General features: G+C 41.1%; 1 protein-coding gene across 1 annotated transcript in view; it reads right to left on the bottom strand.

Moving 5' to 3' along the window:
- Positions 1–21,049, bottom strand: part of bcas3 (BCAS3 microtubule associated cell migration factor) — a 273,341-nt gene that overhangs the window by 204,069 nt on the left and 48,223 nt on the right. Inside the window, 6 exon segments of the mRNA XM_042486205.1 lie at positions 2,441–2,534; positions 6,813–6,983; positions 10,845–10,928; positions 11,643–11,719; positions 16,096–16,172; positions 16,289–16,396. Coding sequence (XP_042342139.1) covers positions 2,441–2,534; positions 6,813–6,983; positions 10,845–10,928; positions 11,643–11,719; positions 16,096–16,172; positions 16,289–16,396 — 611 coding nt within the window.

The raw sequence follows: 21,049 nt of genomic DNA, 5'->3' as shown, positions 1-21,049 counted from the left end.
GTCGCTCCAGCTTTCTTTCAGGGTTAAACTTCTAGCACTGTGTCTAGTTCTTAAACAAACATTGCTTTGTTTTGTTATAAATATCATGTCTATTTCCTACTGAAATGACTACAACTGTACAGCTGGTAGAGATTATCACATGTATCTGTCTCTGATAGCAGGTTTCTGTGCCATGAGTTGTGCTCAACTGGGTTGTATTTTGTTGATAGGATTTTTGGTGAAGTGAGTAGGTGGGGTTAAGTGGTTCTCTTTTTTGGGGGACCCCTATCATAATACACATTAGGGCAGGGACCCCCATTTGATTTTTGCTTCAGGGACAACCTTCTGAAAAGATTCTGGTTGTTAGATCTGATGAAGACCAGAATAATCATTGAGGAAGTGAAACCTATGATCACAACAGTCACACACATGGCTCTTACTCAATACTGAAAATAAACTTTTACCCATTTTTCTGGGGACATCCTGGAACACCCACAAGGACCCCTGGGGGTCCCCATACCCCTGGCTGAAAACCACTAGTCTAGAGAAGCATGTCTTGTCTTTGTCTGTAGTATCATTCTGTATCTGTCCAGACAGAGTCGAGGTAAGTGAAGGATTCTTGGGGCTTGGAGGTCATGAGGTGAGAGCCATCTCTCAACAGCTCCTTTATTAACTGCACATGCACACACAACACACACAGCATAAAATACATCAACACAGACACACACACACACACACTAATACACATACACAGAAAAGCAAGAACATAGACAGGCTCACACAGACTGACGAGGTGACCTGTTGTTCACACATACAAAGCATCTACTGTCCCTTTCTTTTTAGGGTGGTTGTCAGCACCACTCAGAGAATGAAAAGTAAAATACTGTTGTGAAAAGGGAGTGAAACAATTTGTACATGAAAGCTCATTTTAACACACTCATTCATCCACTTGTAGGGAAAATCAGCACAAACTTAATAAGTGAACACACATGCTTTCCCATGTTAAAAATCCTGAAATCCATGTTTAGTGGAAATGCATGTGATTGTGAAGTACTGAGCATACAACTGAATGAATGAGATGAACTGCAGGAGTTGTGAGAGAGTTTGTATGTTTTGATACAGTTTTTCTTTTGTTGAACGTGCCCCCCTTTACTCAAGTCATTAAGTTATCTGTTTTTGGACTTTAAAAATACAGTTTTCTTTATGAATCGAGAGTATCACAAGGAAAGTAACTGTTAAAGTCATGTTCATGTTGTGGGTAAAGTGTTCTTTTAAAAAGAACCCTCATAACTAGTGCTGAGACAAAATACTGATATTGTGATATGTCACAAGACTTCATTGAAGCACTGGCGCCAAATATTCATATTTTCATTAAAGCATACAGCGGCTCTAAACATCCCCCACATTACGCCTGTTACCATTTTGAATTACCAGAGTCATTACCTCATGGTTCTGCTTGGCTGCGCTTATTAAATGAATGAAGTGGTCAAAGTGAACGGAAGAGGAAGACAGGGAAGAAGAAGAAGAAAAAACAAAAACTCACAGAGCAGAAAGACACTGACAGAGGTGACAGTGGTGAAAAACAAATCTGTAGCTGCATCGCAAGTCTCTGCTCGAGCCACAGAGCCTGCATGAACAGAGCATGTGCATCATGAAACCTGTTGTTTTTTTATTTCGGTGCCCATATTATCCGGTTAGAGCAGCCACACCGGAAGCATGAGTAGCAGTGCTCAGGCGCAGCGCGGCTGCTGCTCAGCTGAAGCAGTCTAGACAATTTCTATCACATGATACACACAGTTTTCAGCAAAAACAGACACTGAACATGGAGTTTTTAAAGGTCACACTGACTTTATACCTCATTTCACTACAGTTTCAATGCCTATACCCATCACAGACATAAAGAAATACATAGACATGTGTTTTACTCAACCTTTCCTGTTTCTGTTTCGATATAAAAGCCACCTGACAATGTTTATGTCGACAAAATCCCATCAGTTGGACCTAAGGCTTTTTGTTTGAAATATTTGTAGGATCGTGTTGCTGACAATACAGAGGCTTCATAGCTTCATGTATAACTAGAGTATGTGCTTTAAATTGTGGAAATACAGTAGTTAGTGCAGCAGGTAGCTCTGCAGCAGCTTTCTGGCAATTTGGTCTTTTGCCAGTTTATGGCTATTTGACAATGGAATGATGCCTCCCTTCGTGGACAAGTTGCAGTTAGTGTGCAAGAGGCACTATGCTAAGACTGTGCACTGTTTTGTGTGTTGTTCGCTCAAGGATCACTTGAGAGACCAGATGAGGCCTCAGGTGAGAAACACACACCATGTTACACTTAAATGGAAGTGTAATCTCTCTCCTGCTTGTTATTTCTTCCTAACTTGCGTTAAATGCTTTTGCTCCTTCCTCAAAAATAAATGCATGTGCATGTGTGAGTGTGTGAGTGTGTGCGAGTGTGTCTTACCACTGGGGTTGAATTGCATGCAGGATATGGGTTTGTCATGAGCTGGGAAGTGAGCCACCACTCCCTCCCCGTCCGAGTCCTCACTTACCAAGACCTGGAGTGTACACACACACACATACAGAGAGAGAGAGAAAAAGAAACTCCAAATCATTCTCTAACAAAAAGAACACTGAGGCCAGAATGGGACTTTCCCTGCTCAAGGATTTCTCTTCACATTTTGGTTTGCTCTGATATCATCACCACACTCAGCAGTGTTCTTTAACATGAGTGACCCAGCTGGAGGTGACTTTCCTGTCAGAATGAGCCATTGCCCTCTTGTGGAGGAAAAATAATTAGCATATTACCTGAGGGGCAAGAAAACCGAAAAACAAGTACTTTGTTTAAAACTTTTTTCTTTGTGTTGCGTCAATGTATGATGAATCATTAAAGTGAGAGCTTTACTTTATTAGTGCTGGTGTTTTAGTAAGAGGCTGTACTGTACTGAGACCACAATGGATAGGGTATGGCCCAACAACACAGACAAGAATATGGACAAATTTACTTTGGCAATATTGTGGCTTTTCACATGTGGCTTTGACAATACCCCATGACAGTGGGTTTTCCCGTAAAAACAGGCGGCAACTGGCGTCAAATCTGGGTTTGGCTTGCTACTTCTGGAAATTGCCTTAGAAAATGAAATTATAAGTCACTTTGCACAACTAGAGTCTGCTCCTAAATCTCTGTATGAAGTCTGTAGTCAAGATTGGGACAAATCTAACAAGGGCTGAACCGAGAACAGGAACTGGCAAAAAATCCCTTTAGTCACGAAGAGAGATTAGAAATAAGACCAGACATGAGGCCACTTTGTACACGAGTGTGTGTGTGTGTGTGTGTGTGTGTGTGTGTGTGTGTGTGAGAGAGAGAGAGACAGAAAGAGAGAGAGAGAGAGAACATTTACGCAGGGTTCAATTTGGCCTCAGTGTTGAATTAATGATGTCAGGGAGGCTGGCTGACAATTTTAAATAAGAAGTAGTCCAAACAAGAAACAGCCTCTAAAAAAAAGCTTCATCTGAGAAAGAAAGAAAGAAAGAAAGAAAGAAAGAAAGAAAGAAAGAAAGAAAGAAAGAAAGAAAGAAAGAAAGAAAGGAAGAAAGAAAGAAAGAAAGAGGCTGGTGACATTTAGCAGATCACTTTTATTACAATGCAGGCAGACAATGTTGTTCTGTGAGGGAATCCTGCTGGAGCCCTTTGAAACAGAGGCCGTTACACAGGGGAGAGTGTGTGCGTGCGTGTGTGCGTGTTATGAAGCTGCAGTTCCAAATAACTAATTTTAAAGACTGAAAGACATGGGAATATCCTCGACCGCCATCTTGACACAGGACCCCATCTCGTATCGTATTCATCGTATTCCTACCTTTTCCCATTTCTCCAAAAATTATACCCCAACCCCCTTTATTCACTCTCTACTGATCGCTCACACCCTCCCACTCCTCCCCCTTAACCATCCAGTTCCCCTCCACTCCTAGCCTTCCCCTCCCTGCCTGCCAGGCCTCGTCAGTGTTTATGAGCAGTGTACGGTTACAGTGTGTCGGCCGGTGACACAGTGCAGGCCTGCTTCTGAAGGCTTAGGTCCAGCTTATAAGACAACACACTGGCTACAGGGCGGCTCCAGTCACTGTGTGAGAGAGGAGAAAGCAGCGAATGTGTCTGTGGTGACTACATCACTGACTAACTGTACTATGTATGCTAACATGCCTCATTAAAAATGTGACAGCTACTGCAGTGTGATTAATCATGGTTAAGGGGATAAAAGCTTTTAGTATTTCTTTAGATGTTAAAGGGAGATCCTGTTGAAGGCAACTGGCACCAAATGTAGCTTGACCACCTTTGTTATTGTATCAATTGTGGATTAGTGTTTACCACTTTTGAAGCCTAACATACAGTGTACAAGGTATAAACACAATATGTTGCTGCAAATGATATTAATATATCACAGTATTTTATTATATTATCAGGAACATTGATATCAGAAAATACCCTGAACTAACATTAGGGTTTTAGGGGATTTCTCCAAGCTCTGCTATACTTTTTTTTAAAATAATAATAAAAAAACTTTATATGAAACCTACTTCTCACTCACCTCTCAAATCGTCCATAAAAATGGCTAAATTGAATGTAAAGACTTTATTTGACATATGGTGCACTCGCTCAACCTTGAGCTTCATGTGAGGTTACAGACCAACAGCTGACTGTTTACAGAGCGTCTCTTACCAGCACTGCTAAAACAGACTGGGCTGCGGCTAAAAGCTTGGCTGTTAAAATATGCAGCAAATCTAAGTCATACCTTTCAGTGAGTTGTGCAGAGCTAGGTGAATGGACCTGAGTGTGTCAAGGCAAAAGAAAAAAAGCCAACGCTGGAGATTTTCCTGTTTCCCGCCAAGCCGCAGAGGCCAAAGTTATGTTTACATGGGTCACACATGACAAGACCAGAGAGGCAAAAAGCCAAGAACAAATTGGAGCCAATTTAGCCGTTCGTGTTTGTGTGTGTGTGTGTCTGTGTGTGTGTGTGTGTGCGTGTGTGTGTGTGTGTGTGTGTGCGCGCGCGCGCACATGTGTGTTGGGGGGTGTATGCATTGTTTTTATATTTATGTAGGGCCCAGTTGGGGGGAATTACAAGGATTTACAGGTCCAACCATGGGTTGCAATCTTTATGCAAACTGTTTTTGACGTCCACAAACAGTTGCAAACTTGTCCCAGTCTCACAAACGCACACACAGCTTCATTCAAACTACGATCAAATATAGACACATGCGCATTCCCGACTCACACTTACATTTTGAAAAAAATTATGACAGCAGGAAGAGCTTCTGTGCTTGCTGTTCACCTTGTGCTGGCTTGAACAACAAGAAAAATGTAAAAGGAGGACATGTGCAGAAGAGTGTAGTAAACGTGTGGATGGATGAAATACGACTCAAAACAATACATGTTTTGTGATTAGCTATTTGTGTTTTTTCTTTACCAACTACAACTCATCATTAGAGACATGTTGAGTGTAGCTCATGTTCTGTGTGATGTGTGACCCCTTGGTCCTCTTCATGTCACTGGTTTTGTGCAGAGTATTTTTCTAAATGTAGATAGTTAAGACACTAGGGGCCCTATTCAAATAATTTAAAGCACACAGTCCAGAGTGCACTGTTAGTTCATTCAGGGTGTGTCCAACTCCACTTTTGCAAGTTAAACAGCACATAATCTGAGCACAAATTCAGGCAAACCGGTCAAAGGGTTGTATTTTGTCCCTTAAATAAGGATAGGAGTGTTGATGTAACACGACTTCAACCAATCAGAATGTCATTTTCGATTTGCTTTAAAAGTCAGGTGCACATGCACCTGGTGCACTGCTATTTACCTAGTAGATTTGGTAAAATGGAAAAGTGAGTAGTTTTCTGCTGAGAGTATTGCAGTAAGAGCAGTAATGTCACTACAGCAATAAACTACAAACTGTAATTATAAATTTGACAGAGGAAACAAAATTAACTGTAATAATGTACTATTTTACCTACCTACAACCCATCTCCATGTCAAGTTGTCATCACACTTATGTAGGTACATCTTAGCTGAAAAATGCTCCTTTTATACAGCTGTAAAATACTACTACAACAATGCACCTATAAACATCTTATTTTAATACACACACACACACACACACACACACACACACACACACAGACACACACACACACACACCCATGTGCGCAATACTAACACAACATAGTGGCTGGCCATGAAAACGAACACCATGGCGTTTTAAAACTAGTAATGACTGTTGTGCTGCACTGTGCGCACTGCTTAGCGCCAATCCGAGGAAAGGGCCCTTGCTGTGCACAGTGTTTAATAAGACACATAGCCAGCACTAAAAATGCATGTTTGTATAAAATAGGGATGCTTGTTCCAGTTCATTTTGCTTTCAATAGCCAGACTCCCATTGACTGGTGAGTAACTTAACTAATTTTTAAGATTTAAAAAAAAAAATGACATAAAACACAAGAGGCTTTTCCTTTTGCTCCGGCACACCATGACTCAGTGTGAGCTTTAGCACCGCATCTCAAAGCATCAGCCATTAAGAGGTGGTCAGTTTTTTATCTTTTGTGATGTAATTGCATGACTAATATAAACATCCAGCATTTTAATATTTAACTGACAAAGGTCATATGTCATGTCAATATGCCATGTATATAACATAAAACAAGGAAAAGCACGCTCTTGAATGTCCATAAACAGTGTCCATGACAATTTTAAATCACAGTGTACAAAATCCAGTATTATTAAATCAATAAGAATACCAAGCAAAACAACAACAACAAAAAAAAGAACAGCACATAGACAGTTGACTGACCTGTCCTTCACCAACATTGTATGTGTCAATGATGGTGACCACGCCGGGGTTGTGGGGGCTGCGGCGGCTCGCGCTGTGAGGTGTGCCCTCCTCGTCAGGAGTGCCTGCTGGTAGTGTGCCTGCCAACTGGGTGACAACTTTACCCACCATGGTTAGACCTGTCTTTAATGTCTGAAAGAACAAACAAAAACAGATTACATCAGTGCTTTTAAATCTAATATACCATCTGGTGTTACATATTCCCAATATGTTCTGAACATAAACTGTATTTTGTAGTTCACATGGTATGAAGCCTTGCAGGCAATGAAGATGAGTGGAAGAGCTGCCAATTGCATGGGTGTATGTGTAACACCCCTGTTCACTCACCCATGTGTGCGTGTGTGTGTGTGTGTGTGTGTGTGTGTGTGTGTGTGTGTGTGTGTGTGTGTGAGGCTCCTCTGTGTCCGCTTAAGACCCAGTCAGGGTGTCTGGCTCAAACACACCTCTGTGGCTCAACTGGGGGAAATGGATAGTGCTGCTTAAGTGGAGTCTATCTCACCTACTACACTGTCTTTGTCTAATGGAGTCCAGTGCGTGTGACTGTGTGTCTGTGTGTGTGTAAGCGCCAAAGGGGCCCCGGAGAGCCTAATCAGGCATTCAGACTAGGCGGCCCTGTCAATACAGCGTGGCGCCTTGCGTTTCTTTGGGTCTGAGGATCACCCACTGTCTCTCTCTGCCACTTGGTGAGACACACTAACTGTCTGCTGCCTGTGTATGCGTGTGTTTGCCTGCGTGTGTGTGTGTGTATGTGTGTCTGTGTGTGTGTGTGTAAAATGCCAGAAGATCCATCAATTATTAAGTGAGGCGTTTGGCTCCTAATTGATCAACACTAATGTGTTTTCTAATCACTGCAGTTGTGGAGTTCTTAGTGGTAGTCCAAACAGGGGCTATTGATCTGCTGTGGAGGAGGGGGAGATGGAGGCATATCTTGTCTGTTGGCTGACAAAAACACACTCACCCTCACACAACTACAGTCTTATAGCACCATCTCAAAAAACTATGTATTTTAATTTATAGGCAACAGGGTTAATGTGACACACAAATTCACAATAAGATGGCAAATTTGGAACAAGGAGATCAATTAAACCAGGCTGTTGCATTCCCTCTTTTATCTTTCTTCTAAACAAAAACCATAACACTTTAATGCTACCCCCCTTTTTGTTTCCAAGTCTCTGGACATCAGCACTAAGAGCCAGCGTGTCGCGCCACAAGCCAGAAGGAGATACCTTGTCATCCATATTGAGATATATAGTCCTAAATGAGGAGAGGGCGGGCAAGCAGACTGCCTGTCTGCATATCAATACCCCCCACCATTGTCTACTGCTTACCATGCCGCTAACCTGTTAGCGACAGAGAGCTCTTTTTGATGTATACCACCATTAGCCTGTTAATGAGACTTCTGTCACACTAGCTGTTAGCACTCATTAAGCAAAGGAAAGGGATACACATGCTTTGCTTTGTAAATCAATTAGCCCTTCCTCTGGGACCACATGGAGAAACAGACTAGAACTATATGAGGAGCTAGCTATTTAAGATGTTTTAGCAGGCAGCTTAATCAGACCAGGAATTAACTTCACCTGGTATTAAAGGGAGCTGTTGACGGTTAGTGATAAGTCCTAGGCTGAATTTTCACAACATGGTATGGCACGACTGAACTTGCTTTTGGTACAAAGAACTCAATTTTGTTTTCCACTTCACACAGTACTCGGCAGGTAGGCAGGATTCTCAGCTGACAGTCACAGCAACACTTGCCTGGGTCCAGATCTTGGAATCCGCCCACTCTACCGAGTTGACTGACTGATCTGACATTGTGACATGAAGCAGCGGCTTCTTGGTAGAAATAAAAACAGACAAATGAGTGCCGCAAGGAGACTAATGATTCACCAATCAGCATAACAGGAAGAACTAACACCTTTGCCAAGCTGTTGTTAAACTTTTGTTAAACTTTTGTCAAGCGTTGTCAAGCGCTGTCCAGCATTGTGCGGGAACCAATAAGGAGTAATAGCCACAACGGTGAGTGTATAGACAATATAGACATCGCTATTGGGGCTGTTATAAATCAACATGTCTTCTCAATAATGTGAGTCATCGTAGTGTGTTTTACTTAACTCTTAAAAACCAGCAAACAGGTTATTAAGTCATGCCTACCAGACAGTGTGGACTTGAAATGACATATGATTCAGGCAGATACATTAGTCTCTAGAGATTTGTTAGGGAGAACTGAATCTCCCTCCGCCACAGAAATCAGTGCCTTTATATGATGTAAGGAAAAGTGTAATCATTGTGTTAGTCTGACTAAAACTGGACTTTTAAGAAATGTGTTAACATGTCTATTTGACTGAGATCGTACTCAGTTCTCAAAGACAGACTAACACAGCTAGACAATACAGTTGGGGGTCAATTTACTCTTTCATGTGTGGGCCTCAACCAGACCTGAACTGGCCCATGCATTCTGCACAAGCTCCATAGTCCCTATGTCGTGCTTTGACACGAAAGTTGAACTGCATAAATTCTTAGAAGAAGGGAAAAACAAAAGAAGTAGAAAACAACACAAAACAAGATGAAGATACCAAGTAAAGTACAGAGTACATATGCAATATACAGCTCGAAAAAGTTATCCATGTTTCACCATTCAACATGCAAAGCGTTTGCTGCTTGCTAAATTGTTCGGTATGTGATGTAAAAGGTCAATCAGAAAAAGGTCAACTAGCAGCTAGCTGAAAAGGAGCATATCTTCACCTACTGTGGCGGAGTCAGACATACTTCTGTCAATAAATGGATTCTCCCCTGCTGCCTTTAAACTGGGACAAGGACAGTAGTCCAATTAAATGGCCTGATCGAGCTATACCTGTAGCCCCACTTAACTGTATATGTATAGTCAGACTGAAGATGGAAACGAGTGGACAGGTTTGTACATGTCTCATGTTGCACAAGTGATGACTTAAGTGACTATTTTCTCTGACCAATCAGTGTTCTGCAGTGTTTAGAAGCTACCTTTGATCATAAGCTTAGCACGCTTGGAACCTCTACGGAGGTAATACCTGAAAAAAGTATCTGGTACCTGGTACCAGGTATCAGGTATTAGGTATTATCCCCAACTTTTGGCTATGGAAACCCAAATAAGAGTGGTTCCAAGCAAAGAAAGTCAAGCAATGCTGTGGAAATGAGTCACTCCCCTGTGGAGAGGAGTGAAACAAGAGCATTGGAGAGAAACAGATTACAGTGGGAAAAACAGATAGGCAGGTTGATGAAGTGTCTCATAAGCTCAGCCCCAGTCAGCCAGGCGGGCCAGGTGGATCCAATGTCAGCACATTTACAGATGGCGTAGGCAGAGCTGGAAATACTGTATTATGTGCCGTACTATCTGAGTAAAGGCTTAAGGCAGACCAAAAGACCTTTGGACAGATTATTATTAGCCACACTCTGAACACAAGAACTCATCTTAGATCCAGTGTAGGGAGACATGACTAAGGATACATTTCAATAAAGATGGAAAACCAATAAAAAGTACTACTGGTTCTTTTAGTTACAAACTGTAGTATTTAAAGTTTGTGTCATATTAAGAGGTGTGTTGCATTCAATCTTAGCATGTCTTCCCAAACTTGTATTTGCTTTGATATGCAGTAAAAATTCAAATTCATGTTGGTAATTTATGATAACAAGCATTAGGAATGTGTGTGTGCTACAGGTCAAATTCAGTTTTTATTTCTCATGAGTACAACATTTCTACTGAAGCAGTAGTTGGCTATTAAAATTCTTTATCCTCAGGCTCCCTCCAAAAATGCCTATACAATATGTAGAAAAAGAAAATCATGCAAGTAAAAATGAGAATCTAAGACATAAACACAAATCAGAACATAAGTTAAAATATAGGAATAAAATATAATGTATATAATAAAATGTAGTACTAACTCTAGCACTGTGGTAGACAGGTATTCAGTTGTGAAGAAAAATGAATGAGCCGTGTGTATGTTTGGATGTATTCTCACTTACTTTAGCAGCATTGATCACTGTAGCTGTATAGGACTGTGCATTGTCGCCACAAGCTCCGCCACGGGACTGGTGACATCGGATCAACTGTATAAGCACAAAGATTTACAGATAAATACAAGATGTACTGTGTAAGTCTACAGAAGATGTATGAAAAAAGGAGGAAATCAACTCAGATTTTAGACATCCAAAAGCCTCCCCTCTTCACTCTTTGGAGGAAATTGGTTTTGCTTTGAAAGAAATATTACACAACCACACAACCAATCTGCACTGATTTAATTTCAAATACAATATCACTTCAATGGCTCTGTCCCAGTATTACTCTTACCGTTCAAAAAACTAGATTTTATCATTTCTGGAAATCCTTAGGCAGTCACACAAACAGTGGCCCCATCTGTCAATTACTTGAGTGAGCCAGCACCAAAACACGATTATGCATTATATGTATTGCAGAATCCACAATAGAACATTTTGGTTTTTGTAAGTACTTAACAATCCCATTACACAGAGGGGAACAAAAAAAAACTCCTATGTATCTGTTGATTTTCAAAATCTGGACCCTTCTTGGAATGAGTTGTTTATCCAGACAGATTAAAGAGGCAGATAAATGCATTTTTTTGGACTGTAAATATGTCGCTTTTCCGATAAGGCACTTCTGTAGCAGATGACAGTGTGTGTGTGTTTGTGTGTGTGTGTGTGTGTGCGTGCGTGCGTGCGTGCGTGCGTGCGTGCATGCGTGCGTGCATGCGTGCATGCGTGCATGCGTGCGTGCATGCGTGCGTGCGTGTGTGTGAGGACTACCTTGTTCTCAGCGTAGGCTAGCCAGCGGCTTCCCAGAGCTATTGGATTTAGGCTGGGGCCAGGGCAGGGATAACAGCCTGAAAGAACACAAAGATGCTCACACTAACAAGGCCACCAATGATAATTACAACAGAAATAAACACTTTGGTAAACAACCACATGATCAAAACTTTGCAAGCCAAACCAGGAACACATATACAGGGATTTCCATTAAGCCATCTCCATGAAGAGTGTCTAACTATCTTAAAGCATTAATGTGTGTGAGTCTGTGTGTGTCTCTTGTTTGGGAAGATAAACGAGCATCTTATGAGGGTGACGTGTCTCTGGGCTTGTGTGTGTTCACAGTATGACCTAATGGAGACTGTGGTACCCAATAAATAGAGGATGGCTCCTCTGTTGATTGACTAACACAATAATCCCAGAGGGAACACACTCAGACACACAGCGAGTGTGTTGTTATGAAGCTTTATTCCTATCTTTAGTTTTCAATTTAAGAGCATTATTTCTTGATTTCACATTCAGATTTTGTTTCTTTTCTTTCCACATAGACTAAAGTAGCCCCTGCTTGCATTTAGATTTGCTCTGTTTCTACTCATACTGTATGCTTGCCATTAGATGTTTTGTTTCTTTCAATAATTTCCTGCACTCCAGCTTCAGTGCTTCACTTCGCACCCATTCTTAATTCACAATTCTGTGACTACACACCATGCACCACAGATGCCACACAAGTTTGACTGGACATCAGAACTGGGAGGTGGGATTTCTGGACAGTTAAGAACCCAGCACACATGTGAAATTTCATGCTATGCACAATCCACCGCAGTACTGTTGTGCCTAGTGCACAGGAGAGGTGCCGGCCCCAACCTACACAGCATGGGTATGTGCACAGCTGCAGGAGTATAAATTAGGCATCAGGCTAATGGACTTGTGAATGTGTCAGTGTTGACCAATGAAATGATGCTTTCCTTGTTGTGTTTAAATAGAATTGATAATTTAATTTAATTATTGATTTGCAGCTATGATGCCTGCCACATACATCTGAGTGCAAGCACACAGAACAGAGGGCATTATAGCACAGGTAGGGGCTATTTGAAGGCAAGGGCAGACAAACATAAAGTCAATGAATCATCCTCTCAAACCGAAAGATCACACTCATGAATAAAGATAGGAATAAAGTTGCATATGCTGTCAGCAGAAATAAAAACAGCAACTAATAATCCTCGAGACAAACAAAGCTCTGCCTATGCATATAGATAAATATCTTAAAAATGATAAGAATGTATTTTTCTCTGTGACAAAGTTAATAAGAACATGAATTACTATTATACACAAAAAATGCAGAGGCATCTATCACTTCTGCTGCAAGACAGAATCAAGCAAAAGCAGGCAAACGTGCCTGTAAGCAGACTGGAGAAATGACTGATGGAGTCACAAATACCTTTAAATGCAAAAATATATAGACGGTGACAGTCTGCCTGTTTTCACTGTGTGTTAAAACACAGGCAACAAACCGTTGATCCAAAATGTTTATGTACGCAGTGTTCAAGAACACAAGCCCTTGTCTCGCACACGCACACACACACACACACACTGAGCCAATGTAAGTGCGTGGAGGTGTGGGTAAAATGGCTTGCTGACAATAATTTAGTGCTTAGGGAGCAGATGAGGTGGAGACAGTAATTTAGTGTGCCGTGCTGGGGAAGGGGATGGTGGAGAGAAAGTGGGTTGAGGTAAGCCACAAGGGCTGCTGGTAACGCCAGAGAAGCCTTTTGTGCCTCTCCAAGGCCGAGGGAGAGCCCAGGCGGTGAGATAACATGTGTTTGACATCCTGGGTGGAGAGCAGGGGGCTAAGCGGGGAAAGGAAACAGACATGAGGGGTGGAATCAAACGAAAAGAGAGCGGGGTTCAGGCTTTTGAAGGCTGAACCCTGAGAGACCTCTGTAAGTGTGGCAATAGCTGATCCTCATGGTCCGACACTCTATATTTTAATATTCCATGTTTCAAATGTATTAAAATTTTACAAAATAAAACCTTTACTGTTACTGATGCTGCTGCTCCCACCATTTCTCAACAACAAGAATCACTACCCCTACTAAAATTTGGAACTGCCAGGCTCCGTTAGAAGCTCACCCAGTGCAGCTTAGGCTGTCTGTATCACAGCGGGCCTAGTTTGGAGTCCTGGGCCCTTTGCTGCATGTTATTTCCACTCTTTCCCCTGCCTATCTTGTCAATCTCTCTCACTGTCAAAAAGGCCAAAATGCCTAAAAAGTACTAATAAAACTAGATATGCCACCACATGGTTGTATGCCTCCGCACACCAGCTAATTTACAGATTACATCTGTGTATGTGAAAACATGGATGCCCCACACACAGAAGATCTGTGCAATAAACACAGTTTCAAGGTTGACACTAAAGGTTCTTGAGTTATGGCCAAAAAGATGTTGCATGACCTTTGACCTTTGACCTTTGACCACCAGATTCTAGTTCGTTCATTCTTGAGTACAAGTGGATGTTTCTACCAAATTTGAGGAAACTCCCTCAAGGCCATCTTTAGCTATTGCGTTCATGAAAATGACATGCATGCAAGGTCACAGTGACCTTGACCTTTAAACACCAAATTCTAATAATAATAATAATAATAATAATAATAATATAATCTCATTATCCACAAATTTAAGTTTGTGTCAAATTTGAAGAAATTTGCTCAAGGTGTTCTTGAGATACCATTTTCACAAAAGCGAGATGAATGTAACTTTGCTTTGACCTTGATCTTTGACCACCAAAATCTAATTGATTCATTCTTGAATCTACTCAAATGTTTCTGCCAAATTTGAAGAAATTTCCTCGAGGTGTTCTTGAGATATTGTGTTCACAAAAATGAGACTGATGAGGTCATAGTGACCGTGAACTTTGGCCTATGACCACTAAAATCTAATGAGCTCATTGTTAAGTCCACGTGAATGTTTATGCAAAAGTTTTGAAATATCACGTTCACAAGAATGTGCCGGCTTGCTGGACGGAAACCTGAAAACATTGCTGGTGCAGAGGCATAAAATTTATAATTGTAGCCACATTGTCATAAAGTAATCTGTACATCAAGGCACTTCACTTTGTTTCCCATACAACTTCACAGGTCTGGCAACACACTGTGCTAGCAACATGTACTAATATATACCCAGATCCCAGTGACACACCTTAACGGCACAAAAGCACAGTAAGTACCAAACCATGATCATTGCGAGTTATTTCGCTCAGAAAAGCTAAACAAGACTGTGGCTCCAAGTGGAACAGACAAGAAAGAAAGTCCCTGCTTACAACACTTGAAAGCAAGAGCATAAACATGGGACAAGCATTAAGTGTTCGCAAAAACACGACCTGTCCACCGTCGCCTCCCTGGAGAAGAAGCGGACATACAACAGTATGCGGCCCATCAAACAGAGCGAGACACATCACAGGACCCTTTGTTTACTGCTTTTACAGCCCAAACAGACCAAACAACGTTGTGAAGAGGAGGCCCCTGCATTCTGAGATGATTAATAACTATTGAGCATGTTTGGTTTCCTGATGCTCAGACGCTGATAGGGAAAGCAGGCAGACACAACGGAGACACATTAAGGCAGCCAGTAAGGTCAGTTTACTCCAGTCAATGACTTAAGTGGACAGCAATGGCCTTGTAATACAGTCTGGCCTTTCTTTCACAGCCTCTTTGAGCAGATATGGCAGGTACAGCCAGGAGGAGGCAGGAGCTGTATTTTAAACAGTTCCCCTGCTCTGAGCTTCAAATGGAGGGCCTAACATCAGGTTTCAATAAAAACAGTTTGGTCTCAATGCAAAGACTCAGATAGCCACACTGCAGCGGGCCTTGGTGGCTGATTGCATCATAACCAGTGACCCGCTTTGTGTTTGCTTGGCTTGTGTGATGCCAGCATAAACCAGCGACTGATCACATTGGGCAATGTTAACATTGATGGGTTAAAAAAATAAATAAATAATAATAATAATATTAATAACTTTAATATTAGCACTTTTCAAAACAGGGGTTACAAAGTGCTTAACAATGAAAATAAAAGGGTTAAAGAAAATCTTACCGGACTGGCACTATTTGTTTGTGCTGCTGCATACAGTACATACCACTGTGGTTTGGCCAAACATTTCATAAACATATGATTTCACTGGCATTAAAATATTTCACGTTTTGACAATCTGCTTTGAATCTAACTTATGTGTGATCTGAATGACAAATGATCGTCTTCTACACCTTAATAAAAAATGAGGTCAGACACCCCTGAAAGATCGAAAACACCATGAAAACAGGTTCATGGACACAAAAAAGATTCTCATAAACAGCTTTCATACTGGAACATGAATCTCATCACTTTTTAAATAGAGTGCTATATATCTATAAACTACGATGGAATAACGACTGTAAGTCTCAAAAGAAAAGTTTCTTACTTGTAACAAAGAACTTCTTAGTGAAGGTGCAGCTGTCAAATGCTGCAATCTTCTCTTGCAGGCTGACAACAAGAATACTTGAAGTGGGAGAAAACAGTTAATTAGCGGAATGAAAGTAAGCATTTCATGCGTCATATATGTAACTGTGTTTTTTTGTGTGTTAGTTTTGTTTTTTGTTTGAGGTCAGACATACTGTTTGTTGCAGTGGAGATCATAGATGGGCGTCTTGAACTGAATTGATTTGACCATTTCCCCTGTCCGTAGAGAATACAGGTCAGCGCAACAGTAGGGAGGGCTTGTCCTGAAAACAGAAAAATAAATGCATAGTCAGTCTCTGAATTATTAATGCAGTTCTCGAATATCTATTGATAAAACATCAGGCCGTCAGGGCAGGATAAAGGCACTTGCAATGGATGATAAATTCTTATTTTCTGACACACAACCACTGTTATATTCTCTTTTCAAATAACAACTTCAAATGAAAGTCACATATGTTTCTATCTGACTATCTCTTGCATGTTAAAACTGACAAATGTAAAGCTACCCTGCATAGATCTGTTTTTTTTATTGCTTTGTAAAACTCAGTTGATGAAGTTATTTACAAATGGCAAACTAGTTAATATCATGGAGCCAACTGTCCAGCTGAAATAGGAACACTATAGAGAGCAATGTAACTCTAAAAAAAAAAAAATTCCAGTATTCTATCAGCATGATGCCAGTCGATCACAGCTAGTCTCTGGTTAGTCACTGTTGCAAACAGTACAGGTGCTCGCTTGAGGCAACAGAAAATGCTGACTGTAGTTCAATGAAAAGCCTCAGAGACAGGTGTCACTAATAACTAAGGATTTCTTAAAAGTTACACACAGAACTTTTAAATAAAATATGAAAAGGACAAAGCACTGTAGAACAACAGGTCTGTGTTGAACAAACACTGTAGTCAGTCACAGTGTTGGAACAGATCACACAAACTAAAATGCAGAAAAACAAAAAATATTTCAGCTTCTATAGCTTGGTTAGGAAGCATGGCAGGATATTGTCTTGCACGGGGACCAGGTGTTTCTGACCGTCTGTTTATTTAGATTTTGAGATTTGAAAATTGGTACATTGCAACACCTGCTTTGTTTAAATTAAACAAAATTAAACAAAATCACAAATACTTTTCCTCTTACCTGTAGTGTATTTATCAATCTAGGTTTTGCTGTGTGTTGGAGGTATTGGCCATAGAGATGTTTGCCTTCCCTCTAATACAATGGAACTAGATGGCACTCCGCTTGTGGCGCTCAGAGTTTAAAAAAAACTACATTTGAAAAACTCAACAGTGATGTCTCTTTACAGAAATCATGACCCTGTTATTCAAGATAGTACATAGACCTTCATGTGAGCAGTTTCATGTAGGAACTATTTTCTTTCTACCAAACCACACCCCCGAGCCCGCTTGGAGTGAATGTGTGCACACACATTTGTACAAACATACAGACATTTATATGTATAGATACACACTAATGTTGTTAGTGCATGTTTTCAAAGCCAGCGACGAGACAGCAATGACGCCAAATGAGTCCTCAGATCACTAAGCCCAGGCCTGGCATTAAAACATCGTTCCAGAACTCTGTGTGTGTGTGTGTGTGTGTGTGTGTGTGTGTGTGTGTGTGTGTGTGTGTGTGTGTGTGTGTGTGTGTGTGTGTGTGTGTGTGTCCACCCTTATGGTTAATGTCTCTGTCAACATTTCAAAGGTCCTCACGCTGCACAGTTGCCATTACCAATCAAGAATACAGACATTAAGATTAATAGAAAAATTTCACCCGACGATAATTTACTTTCAGGCGGCTGTATCATAGATTTCAGCATTATCAGAGTCCGATCAATCTAATTCAAAGCTCTATCCTGAAAAATGGCTCCCTGGAATTGATTCAAAGGGACAATGATAACCTGCTATTATAGAATCAAAATGGCACAGGGTTCAATTGTTTTGCTTTTGCAGTATTTTAACAAATGACCCACTTCTAATGGAGGCAATGGGTCAGATGTAATAAGATTTCCTGATGCCCGGGACGTTGGGGTGTAGGTTGAAAGCAAGGCTAAATCACAATTATCATTATGGATCGTGGCGGGATGTCAGTCCTTGCACATGTTAAGGTGACGCCGAGCACCATTCCCCAGCTCAGTAACAGGCCTATTATGATGGCCCTATTAGATCAATGTGTCAATTACTATTACTCAAACTGGCCCTTGGGTCTGAAAGGATACAAAATGAGGGAGATGGAGGACAGGAGGCGTGGCTAAATTACTTCCTCTGATAGGACAAGAAGCTATTCCAGAAATTAAGGAGAAAGTGGAGTGGCCCTGCCAGATACACAATACACAAAATACAAAACGACAATACAACATGGGCAGAGCGAAAAACACTATTTCCGTTAAGTTTAACTGTTTTTGCAAAATGTAATGCCGTCTAAAAAAAAATTAAGGGAAAGACCTTGTACAGCTCCTTTGAGTTGAGAAAAATTTAAATTAACCCTCATTCCCACTGCATAAAAAACACAAAAAACTCAAAATACAAACAAACACACACTAAGGTCTGTTTTTTTAAGAATACTTTCAATTAGCAATCACACCTGGATCAAATGACTCTGCAGAAGACAGGTTTTTATCCAGTGTTAACAAAAACTATGGCAAAAATGATTCATCAACAACCTTTTTCCATGACAAAAACAGATGACGATCTTGATGATAGAAACTATGATGAAATCAAAGTTTTATATTCATTGAGATTTCGGCGAGACAACAAGACGAGACATGACTCGTGAAAAGTGTCAGGACTACTGGACATTCAAAATGAGAGGAGAAAAGAACAGAACAGCCAACAACAGCTTTGCCTGCAACTGTTTTCTGATGCAGCATGAACAATAGTATGAGATCCAGCCAGCAGGCTGGCTGTTCACTCCAGTAAATAGTCAGCACCACGGTGTTTCGCTAGCCTGCAAACACACTGGAGCAGCGTCAGCTGTTGGTGGAAGCTGTGAGCTGTAGTTCAGCAGTAAATAAGCAGCCATGTGTGCCTGACTGTGGATGACGGAGTTGTTATCTGTGTCTGTGGAGTTTGTTAGCTGCAGTGGAGGCTGTTAGCATTTAGCTCCATTTGTTAGTTGGTGAACCCCGGCAGGGCGAGCAGCCGCCAGCTGCCGTCCTCTCTTCACATCTCTTCCCTGCACAACTTGTGACAGGCAGGTAGGAGGCTCAGTTATCTGTGAGAGGAGCTCTGCTGTATGTGAAAAGTCTGAACTTTTCTCTGACAGCTACAAGTTTAATTTTAATCAGAGGACCTGAGTTTCAAACTCCAGACTAACATGTTGCAGATTTTGAAAAAATCAGGCTGAAATAAAGTAACTTTTCTGCTTCTTAACAGTGAGATCAATAAGTCAGAGTTTACAGTGAACCTGGGTACAAATCCCAGTTGTCTCAAATTAGTTATTTGTGGTGTCAAAGGTGTGTGAGGCCATAGTAAATAGAGAGATTTTGAGCTTTTCAAATGATGATCAGTGAGTGGTGCTTGTAAATCACCCTTTAAACCTGTGAAAAACTCTGATGGAGAAATGCAAGTTTCTGTGTGTAGAAACCATTTGTAGTTTTATTTTTATTAAAAACTACACTTAAAATAGCTGCCAAATTTTACACTGTTGCAATAAGGAGCTATCACTAATTACACCAACCCCCATCCTCCTGAGCAGCACTAAAAGACCCATCCAAATACATCTGCGTCTAGTTTAAAGAGAGACTGAATCAGCAAGAGAAAGAGAAGAAACCACTGAAAAGTTTTCAAAGACCATAAAGACTTGTGCAGTGTTCTCTGGCAGTGGGAATGCAGTATTAAGCAGGTTTGCCTGTGTTTGAAAAACCTGTCCGCACATGCTAATTTTGGTGGGAAAGCGGTATCATTTGAGAAGTTTAGCTTGTTTGTAAAACAGACACTAGACCAAGCAACGCTCACAGCTCTGTGAGGCTATACTGAGGCACAGCAATGCTTTATGCTAAATGCTAACATCAGTGTACTACTGTCCTGTCAGGGACAATGTCCACATGCAGATGGCTCACGAGGAACGTTTACCATGTATAGAAGGCAGAAGAAGGTAAAAGGTAGATTTATTGGTCATTTTTTAAACCAAGTTAAAAACTGAAATTACTTTTGTCCTTGATACTGCCACATTTTTGGAGTTGAAGGATGAGCTAATTAAAATCAGCAGCTACGATGAAGATCCCATCCGGTTGCTCGGGCATGTTGCTGTCAGGACTGTCAGTGTTCACTAAATTTGAATATTTGCTCCTCTTTACCTTTCACAGCAGCTGATGGAGGCAGCGGTAGCGCAGCAGCTCAGCCCTTCAGCGGAGTAAACTGACTGTTTTTTCAGTGGAGTCTGGTGTTTTTGATATAATGGCTTCAAATCACCACCAGTAAGTGCTGTCTTTCAGTAAGGTAAAGCAGTGAAAATCTAAATATAGCGTAGGCCACACTGAAATTGTTGCTGTTTTTTTAGGTGGGACATTTTTTAGGTGGTTGGAAGCTAATCAATGAAGGCAAAGTTTGCTCAGCATTATTTGATTTTATGCACGCGACGGTTTTCCACCAAGAAGTTACTGAAAATAAACTGTGATTAAGTCTATCCTATGTTAGTTTTCCTTGTCAGTATGCTAATTAGCACTCAAAGACATTCTATAAAAAATTCTGAGTATTTACGCTGAGTCAGCAGCTACCAGCATAAACAACAGCAACAGTACTGACAGAGCCAGAAGTTTAATGGGCAGAACCGGACGTGATGACACCACCATGAGCACAGTGCAGCACAGTGACAATGAGCTAGCCACTGAGATACACACACATGAACTAGTACTCACGCCCAGCCAGCCCAGCATACCACAGAGAAGCTTAGATTACAACACACACAGACACACACACACAGAG

The sequence above is a fragment of the Plectropomus leopardus genome, chromosome 5, assembly GCF_008729295.1.
Source record: "Plectropomus leopardus isolate mb chromosome 5, YSFRI_Pleo_2.0, whole genome shotgun sequence".
NCBI classification, from domain to species: domain Eukaryota; kingdom Metazoa; phylum Chordata; class Actinopteri; order Perciformes; family Serranidae; genus Plectropomus; species Plectropomus leopardus.
This window is presented reverse-complemented; position numbering and strand designations above follow the sequence as displayed.